We start from the raw sequence: 11,348 nt of genomic DNA, 5'->3' as shown, positions 1-11,348 counted from the left end.
AAAAAAAAAAAAAAAAAAAAAAAAAAGGAAGTAGATGAGTAGGTAGATGGAGGTTTGAGAAAGAGTGGTTAGTATGGTAAATAGGTGACATTTTACTATGTAGTTGAGTCCTAATTATCCATGGGCAGGTGGTTCATATTCTAGAATTTTGTGGATAGCCATATATTTCACTTAAATAATTAGACATAAGAACTCAATTTTTTCTATGAAAAAAAGTATTCTTTTAGTCTTATTCATTAAATTAAACTCAAAGACAGATTTCATTTTAGAAAATACTCAATTCAGAAATGCAAATCAAAACTACAATGAGATATCATCTCACACCAGTCAGAATGGCCATCATCAAAAAATCTAGAAACAATAAATGCTGGAGAGGGTGTGGAGAAAAGGGAACACTCTTGCACTGCTGGTGGGAATGTGAATTGGTTCAGCCACTATGGAGAACAGTATGGAGGTTCCTTAAAAAACTACAAATAGAACTACCATATGACCCAGCAATCCCACTACTAGGTATATACCCTGAGGAAACCAGAATTCAGAAAGAGTCATGTACCAAAATGTTCATTGCAGCTCTATTTACAATAGCCCGGAGATGGAAACAACCTAAGTGCCCGCCGTCGGATGAATGGATAAAGAAGATGTGGCACATATATACAATGGAATATTACTCAGCCATAAAAAGAAACGAAATTGAGCTATTTGTAATGAGGTGGATAGATCTAGAGTCTGTCATACAGAGTGAAGTAAGTCAGAAAGAGAAGGACAAATACCGTATGCTAACACATATATATGGAATTAAGGAAAAAAAAATGTTATGAAGAACCTAGGGGTAAAACAGGAATAAAGACAGAGACCTACTGGAGAACAGACTTGAGGATATGGGGAGGGGGAAGGGTGAGGTGTGTTAGGGCGAGAGAGAGACATGGACATATATATACTAACAAACGTAAGGTAGATAGCCAGTGGGAAGCAGCCGCATGGCACAGGGAAACCGGCTCGGTTCTTTGTGGCTGTCTGGAGGGGTGGGATAGGGAGGGTGGGAGGGAGGGAGACAAAGAGGGAAGAGATATGGGAACATATATATATGTATAACTGACTCACTCTGTTATAAAGCAGAAACTAACACACCATTGTAAAGCAATTATACCCCAATAAAGATGTTAAAAAAATAAAAAAAAAAAAATAGAAAATACTCAATTCATATTTTTAATTACCTTGATATCATTCCTAGAACACTGCATCATATTTTGCTCTTTTTCATTTACCATATTTGTTTGAAATAGATACTTATGAAGTCATTGAGAGGTGAAAGGTCTCCATATTGGCTGGCAGATCATATTTGGAGAAATCTTTCACTCAGTTTAGGGCAATGATTATTATGTAAAATAATTATTAACTAGAATAACAGGCTTATTATGAAATATTTTCATTTGCAAACATTGTAATTATTTTACCAAAACTTGCAAACCAAAGTTAAAACCTTTGTATTCTGAGTGTGAATTCTTTTAATAAATAAGAATTAAATGCTCTTTTATCCATTCCGTTAACATGAGGAATTTAAAAAATATTTTAAATGTAGCTTTTTATTCTTAAATGTTCTTTTTTGCTTTATGCAAACTGGGGAAAAAGACATGCTTTCTTTTATGATTTTAAAGGACTTAATTTTTAAACTCTGTGATCTAATGAAAACATTATTTGACAGGCACTGCTATAATACTAGATCAGCTCAGTGGTATATGAATCAATCTTTAAAATCTTTAAATTTTACAAATGATTCATACTGAGTCATGAAATTTGTTATAAGCATTAAATGAGGGAAATGATAAATGCTTTTTGACAGCCAGTAGGTCTTCAGCTGCTTGTGATTAGTTGTTTTGATGACTGTTTGAAAAAGGAATGGCCTGCTACCTTTTTATTTTTAGAAATACTACTTAAAATTTAATGTATTAATTAAAGTTATAAATTATTTTCAGTTGTTTTTCTCTGATCTTTGTTATTCTAAATTAAATATTTTTTACAAAAAGTGTATAGTATGTTTGAGTGTGAGTTTTCTTACCTCTGATGGGGGCTCAGTGAGTCAGAATTGCAACAAAAGAAAATTTAACAGCTCCCACTGCTGTCTTTCAAGATAAGTAGAATGACGGAGAAGACAGTCTGCAATAAGCCAAGTAGCCCAGTTGACATACTCAAAAGCTGTGTCTTGGGCTAGAGATAAGGAGAGAATTTGCTTTTTCAGGAATATGGGTTACAAAGTCTTAGGAGTTTGCTACTTCTGTATTTAAGTTGATGTAGCTTTTACAAAATAGCATCCTCACAGCCTGAAGCCCTAATGAAAAGTAATTAAGACCATTTACAGGTAGTTAATTCAGCTGTTAACTGGGCTCTCTGGAAAGAAGCTGTCGGCACCTAGCATCATCATTGCTTGCCAATTCCCTCACTTTTTTTTTTTTTTAAGGTCACGGTAATTTCTCCTCTAATTTCATTTGCTCGCTTTTCCAATGCTACTCTTTTAGTAAAATTGGAGTTTGCTGTCCTACTGATTATAACCATTCTTCTAAACTCCCTGGGACAATGCCATATTTCTTCTGTTGCTGTTCTTCCTCTCCTGGAACCCACCTCATAACCCAAAACTTATTTGAATGAGAAAAGTATCCTTACTTAGTTAGCATAGCTCCAGATCAGTCAGCTCTTCTTAACTTCAGCTTCTGTCCTTTTGCAAAGCATACCTTAATTCTGAGCCTAATCAGTAGATTTTCTCTCCCTTCTGTTTGGCCACTTGAATAATTCAAGAGTGTAAATCGTCAAAAGTTGGTTGTTACTTTTTCACTTGTTAGTTTCCTAATTATTTCACTTGATGAGGTATTTCCATGAAAACTTTCAGTGTTATTTTCTAGTGTGTTCTGTTACCTACTTCAAAATAAACTCTCCTATATTAGGTACACTCCCTGCAGTTACAGAGGAATGGAGGAGAGACTACCTCATGGCAGCATGTCACGACTCACGGATCACTCCAGGCACAGTAGTTCTCATCGGCTCAATGAACAGTCACGACATAGCAGCATCAGAGATCTCAGTAATAATCCTATGACTCACATCACACATGGCACCAGCATGAATCGGGTTATTGAAGAAGATGGAACCAGTGCTTAAATTGTCCTAAGGTGGAAAACTTGTGTTGTTTAAAAAGCAGATTTTCTTCTTTGCCTTGGCGTGACTGATTGCCGTAACTCACTGTTATGATGCTTTCAGTCAGGTGCAGATTGTGTCCATTGAAAAGTAAACTTTTGCTTTTTATATTGCAACAAACTTGTAACATCAAGGCATCCAAAATGCTAAGAATTATATCATCGCATAAATAATTCTTATTTCTAGGTTATGAAGAAATAATTATTTGTCTGGTAAGCATTTTTATAAACTCACTTGTTTTATATTTAGAAAAATCCTAAATGTGTGGTGACTGCTTTATAGTGAACTTTCATATAATATCAGCTAGCTGTGAGATAACTTTCTGGTAGTTCTGTTAATAAAAAAAAATTTCAGAATTAAAGAAATTTTCTATGCAAGGTTTATTTCTCAGATGAACAGTAGGACTTTGTAGTTTCCTTTCCACTAGGTGAAAAAGAACTGTGTTTTTAAACTGTAGGAGAATTTAATAAATCAGCAAGGGTATTTTAGCTAATAGAATATAAAATCAACAGAAGAATCTGATTAGTCTATTGAAGGCTCTTTTGAAATTCTATCAAAATAATCTTTATTCAGAGAAATACAGGAGCAGGATTAGCGATGGAGTAAAAGCGGAGATGGGCATTTTTCCCAGTAATTGTGCTGTCTTTATTACTTTTGTAAATATTACTTTTACTGGCTGTGTTTTTATAACTTATCCATATGCATGATGGAAGATTTTTACTTTGTAGCCATGTTTTCCCATGTAGTAGTGTTGATTCCTAGAGAACTTCATGTTCAGATATGTTCTGTGGAAGCATGTAATAGAATAAGCATCACACATTATAAGGTTTTTTGTGGTAACCATAATTACAAAATGGCAAAATGTTTCCTCTGTATTTGTTGTTGTATTTTTCTACAGTGAGATGTGATCTTGCCAAAGCCACCAGATCTTGGAATCCAGGCCCCTCCTGTCAGCGGGTTGATTGTCTGCACTTGCATTGCCCAGTAGCCAATAGGCTACAGCTTTTGCCCCACACCCTTATTTTCAGATTCTGGATCATTCTTGTTTATAGCTGAAATACATATAAACTAAGTCCAAAGAGGTGATTAATTTGGGATATTTGAAAACCATTGTAGCTAAATGGAGCATGATTAGTCCTGCTGTGAAGTATCTTTTAATCTTAAAATATCAACTCAAAAATGTTTGACATTTTGTCTTGTAAAATTTAAATAATTTATAATAAAAACTGTGAAGTTTATTAGGCATGAAATTGATCGGAAGGGAAAGAAAAATTCTGGAAAATGCTGGATGTATTTTATAGAAAAGTATATTTAAACAAGGGATCCTCAACCCTGACTACAGATGAGAATCACTTGGGGAGCCTCTGATACCGGACACTTTCCTCTCATTCAGATGACAACTGGTAGTTTTTTAAAAAGCTTTCCAGGTGATTCTAATCTGCAGCCTGTCTGCAAGGTGTTTTAAACTAACTTGCCCCTGATGATGATGTGAGGGCATCATGTTGTATCACGTGAAAATCTAGCTGGATTCAGTGTTATGCTTTTATATCATTACCTGCTATACAACGGGAATTCTGGATCCCACTTCTAAGGATTCTTACTCATTAAGTCAAAGGTGATGGTAGGCCTTTAAAATCTGTAGTTGTAAAAAGAAATACCACAGGTGATTCTTATGCAAGTATCCAAGAATCACACTTCAAAAAATATTCTAGACTCTAAAGAGGCCTGGCTTTGCCATATGCTAATTTTTTACCTTTAACAGGTCAGTTTCTCTGAGCCTCAGTTCCCTTGATTATAAATGAAGACAGAAGATAAATACCTACCTCACAAAATTGTCAAATAGGTATCAGATGAAAAATCATATGAAAGCTCTTTGAAAATTTTAAAGTGTTATGAACTATAAGGGATTAAGATTATTGAGGATTTAAGAGATTTGTTTGAGGGCTACCATAGTACATTCCTTGACATGTGTTTAATTCATGTGTACTTTTTCCTCTCCTTCTTTAAAACAAAAAGTACCAAGAAATTAGGTGTTGACAGAAGCTTTTATCAGGTGCAGAAGTCAGTTTTTTGATAATAATAATTTGTGCATCATGTTTTTTCTTTCAGAGTATGTATTTCTTAATATTTATTATTAATTCTTCTTAAGGTATAGTTGAATATTTGGCTCAAATGCTTTTCTTTTTCCTCCATCTTCATCGTCTTTTCCCTTGAAACTGGAGTTAATTCTCAAGACAAGTAGAGTCTGAATTCCCTCACATCTGACTTAGTAACCCTTTACTCTGAAAGCCAAACTTATAACAACTCATTTATAAATAAATCAGTAATTCTTGAGGCTTTTGTCTGAGGATTTCCCCTGAGAACAGGATGAGAGACCAAAACAAACATTCAGACAAAAAAATAAGTTAATATAGAAGGTACCACTTTCAGCTCAAAGATGTTGTCATCCATCGCCATCTGCATTATATTATCAATTGCCAAAATGTTAATTGGGGGCTTCCCTGGTGGCGCAGTGGTTGAGAGTCCGCCTGCTGATGCAGGGGATGCGGGTTCGTGTCCCGGTCTGGGAAGATCCCACATGCCGCGGAGCGGCTGGGCCCGTGAGCCATGGCCACTGAGCCTGCGCGTCCGGAGCCTGTGCTCCGCAACGGGAGAGGCCACAATAGTGAGAGGCCCGCAGAGCGCAAAAAAAAAAAAAAAAGTTAATTGGTTTCTTTGTGGGCCAAGTATAGACAGTTAAGTGAACATCATTATGAAAATCTTAACTTTGTGCTTCCTGATTTTTATATATTCATTTGTATCTTCTCTACTAAACTGTTGATGTATTTGTAAAGGCTATATTGGCCTCTCAGTTACTTTCAGTATCTTAGTTTTGCTCCACAAAATTTACTTAATATTGTTAATCCATTGTTTTAAATAACCGTATTTAGTTTGGGTTGTGTTATTTATCAAACTAGCGCTCCAAATTAAGATTTTTTTTCTTTAAAGAAACAGTTGAAGAACTATAACAAAACAACAATTTCAAGTCTCAGCTAGCTTAATCCAACATAAGCAAGTCCTGACAGCTTTCCTACCATATGTTTAATTTGTGTTGTGATTGGCATATGATAATGTTTAGTATTTTATTTGTTCAGATGACAACTGAGAAAATAATAGTTCTCTCTAAAATGTTAATATATAACTGAAAGGTTTTTGAGAAGTACTCTGATTTCAACAATATTGTATTGAATTTTTTCAGTGATTAAAGCAAACAATTCAAGACAATATTAAGCTCGAAACAGTAGTTTCAAAGAACAACTGATTAGTAACTCAACAACTAGCAGAGGGCATAGTACGTAGTAGGTTTTCAATAAATATTTAAATGAATGAATAACTCATGTTATGCAACTCACTTTTACTCTAGCAGTAAAGTCTCACTTCAAAGAAATTTGAAGAGTCTAAATTTAAACTAAGTGAAATGAAGTCTCTGCTTTACCAGAATAATATGCAGCAGTTAGTAATATGTGAATTGCACCAAATAAAGTGTATTTCTCCTAGAGTAACAGTCCATATTGCTATTTTAATTAAAGAAATATATATACAAACTTGTACCAACACTTTATATTAATTTTAAAAGGTGATGAGCAATTCTTAGAGGTATTTAGGTTCTCGTTGGTTTTATGTGAAGTTAGATCTTTGTGTAGTAGTTGGGTAAATGAATCTTCAAGTAAACCTTGATTAATGATGATTTTCTAAAAGCTGTTTCTTAGAGCAGATTTATGAAAATTCTGAGAATCTCTTCAAATTAGAAAAATTTACTACATTTTAACCTACCTCATTAGTTTCTTTGTGATAATAGCTGGCAGTAACTGAAGTTGTATAACTGTATTGGTTTAGGCTGTATCCCCATGAAATAAAAGGAACTACTTTAAGTTTTTTGATAAAATAGTGGATCATTGGCTTGAGCTTAGAAAACATTAATATACCAAAATTTCACTATGATGATATTTATATTGCTTTTGACATACCAAAGGTATATTTACATATTATCATACTTGGAATCAAAAGACCCATAATTATGATGTAAACTAGACAGCTCATTTAATTTCTCTTGGTCTCAATTTCTTTGATGTGAAATAAGGATAAGGTAATTTGGGGCCCCGAGACCTACCTCACTGGACATTGTGAGGATCAAATGAGATAACAGGAATTACAGTGCTCTTTAACCTGTAAGTTCCCCTACTGATAGTGTTTGTTTTTGTTAGAATTTTGGGGTTACAGAAAGCAAGGATAATGGTCTTCAGTGGTATTTAGCAGTAACAACAGAATAGGCAATTAGACCAGTATTCATTTGGTGTAACCTTTAAGTCAGCAATCCAATTAATCCTTTAAAAATGAGGTTCTTTTTCAAGAGTGGCTATGCCCTTAGATTGTATTGGTTCTTTATTATATGTTATACCAGAATATGCTTTCAAATTTTATATGGCTGAATTTGTAGGTCACTTTCATCAGAAATTTGGGGATCTCCATTATATGTTTTCTTTGATACAGAATGATATAACTACATTAGCTTGGTTTCAGTGAAATTTATAAGAAAAATATAAAGAGAAGTGTAAGCCTTATTTTTCTTTCTTTGAGGACTTTCATGTGCCCAGTTCTTTCCAATTAAGAACAATTTTTAAAATGTGATTACTGTAACTGGTTGGTTTTCATCGTAGCAAAACTTTACATTTTAAGTGATAATATTGTTTGTATATTTGCATATGTAATTTTTAAACCTGCATAAAGTAAGGATTTCTCCATTCTTTTCCACACATAAGCATGCAAAAGAGCATTTTTATAGAACCTAGATTTACAAAGGAGCTCATGATTCCTTTAAACTTCTTTTATGCCTTTTTTACAACTGATTAAAATAAGAAAAAATGTTTACATTTAATTCAGCTATGTTTCTTGGTAGCTGTATGATTTTATACATTATTCTTATATCATTTTAATCTATTTTATATGAAAAAATTATGTTGACATCTCTTAATATTTTAGTTCTCTTCCCTTCTTTTTTGTTCCAATTATATTAGTTTTGAGAAAGGAGTAGGAAGACTAAGCAACCTTTACCTTCCATCTGACTATAATTAGTCTCCTGGGTTTTTTTGTAATGTAAATTCTATATTTAACAGCCAAATTGATATTGGGTTATAATTTTCTCTCAGGATCCAAAGTATTCTGAGAAAGAAAATGTTAAGGTCTATCCAGAACCAGCCATCTTTGCAGACATTCCTATTTTGTTGATTTATAAAGATTTAATATAATAAGTTAATAAGCATCTTTCTTATTCTGTGATCTCTAATTAGAAAGTAAAAATTTTGTTGCCATAAAGATAAAAGAAGGTAAATTTTCACTTATATTTTAGTCAAATCCCATACCAGTACAACATTATTCCTATAAGTGAGAGTCATTCAGTCTATTTAAATGTATTGAAGGTTGGTTTCCTTCAGAGTACTTTTTTTTTAATAATCACTTTTCTTTCTCAGAAAATCTATTATGTCCTTTCTTGGACATTTTCATTGGTATGATAGCATTGTTCATAATTTTTTTCTCATTTTATTGGCCACTGTCACCAGTTTTCCCTGGTCAAGAGAAACAAGTTTTTTACCTTGTAGTAATTCGGGTTTTGAAAATTCAGTGTTCCCTTATTTTGGTAATTACCATTTGCTAGTAACATTAGTATTTATAAGACAGTGCTATTTTTCAAGCTTGTTATTTTACCATATTTCCTGAAGTAGGGTGAACTGCAACATTATTATTATTGTTGTTGTTGTTGTTATTGCCCTGGGGTTTTTGTTATATAAGTCAGCTTGTTTGTATTGCTAACTTGCAATTATTTCTTTACCTGTGTTGACATGCTTACTGACATAAAAGAAAAAACTTTAGAGCTTAATAATTTCTTTTTTCTAAATTGGCAGATTTTTTTTAATGCTTAGTAAAAATGCATAATGTTATTTTTAAATACCACAAAACTTTGTGTCAGAAGACCTGATTTCTAGTGTTGCCTCTGTTTTCAATGAGCTGTGTAACTTTGGAATTTTACCTCTTGGGACCTCAGTTTTCTCATCTGTAAACAAAAGGAACAAGGGGATTAGATCAGGTAGTGTCTCAAATTCCACCTGTTTCAGATTTGGTTATCCCTTGACTATTTTATAATCATTATCTAGGCTTACTTTTATTCTTGTTATTCTTCCCATGAACTATATTTGCTAGATCAGCCTGTACTGTTAATGCAAGTTATACTCAAATTAATAGGATTCAGATATGTTGCTAATTTTGTTTCCCATTCATGATTTTAAGTAATTTTATTTTATTTTATGTTTTTCGGCCACACTGCACGGCTTGTGGGATCTTAGTTCCTCGATCAGGGATTGAACCCAGGCCATGGCAGTGAAAGCACCAAGTCCTAACCACTGGACCGCCAGGAAATTCCTGATTTTAAGTAATTTTAAAGGAGGAAAATTATATTACAGATAATAAAAGTAAAAGAAAGGTTACAAATAATTGACGTGACCTTTTTTTCTCCCAAGGGAAGAGTCTCCTAAAGAACCAGCATAAGCACCTTAAAATTGACGTGCAGAAAAAAATAACATGTAAAATTCTGTGATCTTTGTTCTCTTAAATATGAATGTAGCTATTTAGGCTAAACTTTTAACAAAATGTATTCAAGGTAAAATTAGTAAACAAGCAGTGATAGCACTGGCCCATATAGCTAATTAAAAAAACTATTAGGTTTTACTGACATTAAAATGATTATAAAATGTAAAAGGAATTTAAGAGGAATGGATTGAAATTTTTCTGTTCAATAATTATTCTTAAGCTGTATTCTTAGATTCATTGCATAAATATAGTTGCAAGATTGCCATGGGCAAGTGAATGTCCTGCTTTAAAATATTGTTAGAGATAAATGTGGTGTGTGTGTTTTTTTTTTTTTTCTGGCTCTGCAGAAGATGTTTCTCTAAAGCCTCCTTCTGTAATAAAATGTGGAGATTCCATTAGTTCCATCTCTCAGCAGAGTTCTCTTGTAGATTTAATTACGTTCTCTGAGAACCAAGCCAAGGAGGTTCCTGTTACTTTTAAAGATCATTGTCTTTCTTCTAATTGTCTTCACTAGCTCATATCAATCTCTTGAACCCTTGGTCTATAGATTTACAGTCTAGGTATTGGGTTTGGTGTCTGATGGGTAGAGAAGAATAATGGAAAGTTGATATAGGAGGGTGTACTGGTTTCTGGTGTGATTTATTTGGCTGTACTTGATTCCTTGTCTTTCACTGGATCAGACAACTCTCCTGACTTCCAGAAATTAAATTAGATGCCCAGCTTCTCTCAGTCAGACATGCCTGTATTACAGTGTTATTTTAACTGCCTGTTAAAAACAGCCACTTTATTTTCAGTTCTCTGTCTCTGCATGTTTTGATATTACATTTGTTAAGCTTGAGTCTGAGGTCTAAACATTTCATTGAGTATTTTCTGGGTTTTGATAATGGGATATTCTATAAGATAAAACAGATAATCCTAGGGTGATTTAATTTATATTTATCCATCCACTATTTTTCTATTTCTCTACCTACTTATTCCCTCCCCCAGTTTTGAAAAGGAAGTTTATGTCTTCCCTGTCTCCCTCCCTTAGTCCTGCCTCAGATAATTTTTCTTTGAACTACTCTTGTTGGCAGAAAGATTTAATATGAAATAATTCTATATTTCTGAGACAAGATCAACACAGTAGTTCTTTACACTGAGCTGAGGTGTTTGTGTACTTGAAAATATTGTATTTTCTTTATATGTGAACTTGGAATTATTTTTTTAATCATGAAAAGGACTCTGATTTGAAAATATTAGTCTGGAAATTCTTGTCATCAGGTGCTATTTTTACCTTAGCTTGTGAATTATCATAGTAAATCTGAGTTCTTTATCATCCATCTTTTTAAAAAGTTAATTTCTCTAAAATTATCCCATTTCACAGATCTTTAATAACAACTTCAAACAACTTTTCTGCTTTTATTTTCAGAAATGCCGAATTCTGTTTTCGAGAGTTTTCTTTTTTCATTGCAGTTTAAACGTATTGCATATGTGAAAGAGTGATGCAGTTTAGAAATTTGCTTTGGCATGGTAAAGACAGCAACACCACAGTCCCTTACTCC

General features: G+C 33.4%; 1 protein-coding gene across 1 annotated transcript in view; it reads left to right on the top strand.

Annotated features, from left to right (window-relative positions):
• FZD3 (frizzled class receptor 3) overlaps nt 1–4,597 on the top strand; it is a 95,241-nt gene extending 90,644 nt beyond the window's left edge. Inside the window, exon 7 of the mRNA XM_007466151.1 lies at nt 2,937–4,597. Coding sequence (XP_007466213.1) covers nt 2,937–3,150 — 214 coding nt within the window. The 3' untranslated portion in view covers nt 3,151–4,597. The remainder of the gene's footprint in view (nt 1–2,936) is intronic.
• Nucleotides 4,598–11,348: the final 6,751 nt, after the last annotated feature.

This window comes from Lipotes vexillifer, unplaced genomic scaffold (genome assembly GCF_000442215.2).
Source record: "Lipotes vexillifer unplaced genomic scaffold, Lipotes_vexillifer_v1.1 scaffold308, whole genome shotgun sequence".
Classification (NCBI taxonomy): Eukaryota; Metazoa; Chordata; class Mammalia; order Artiodactyla; family Lipotidae; genus Lipotes; species Lipotes vexillifer.
The sequence above is the reverse complement of the archived record's forward strand: the minus strand, read 5'-3'. Positions and strand labels throughout refer to the sequence as shown.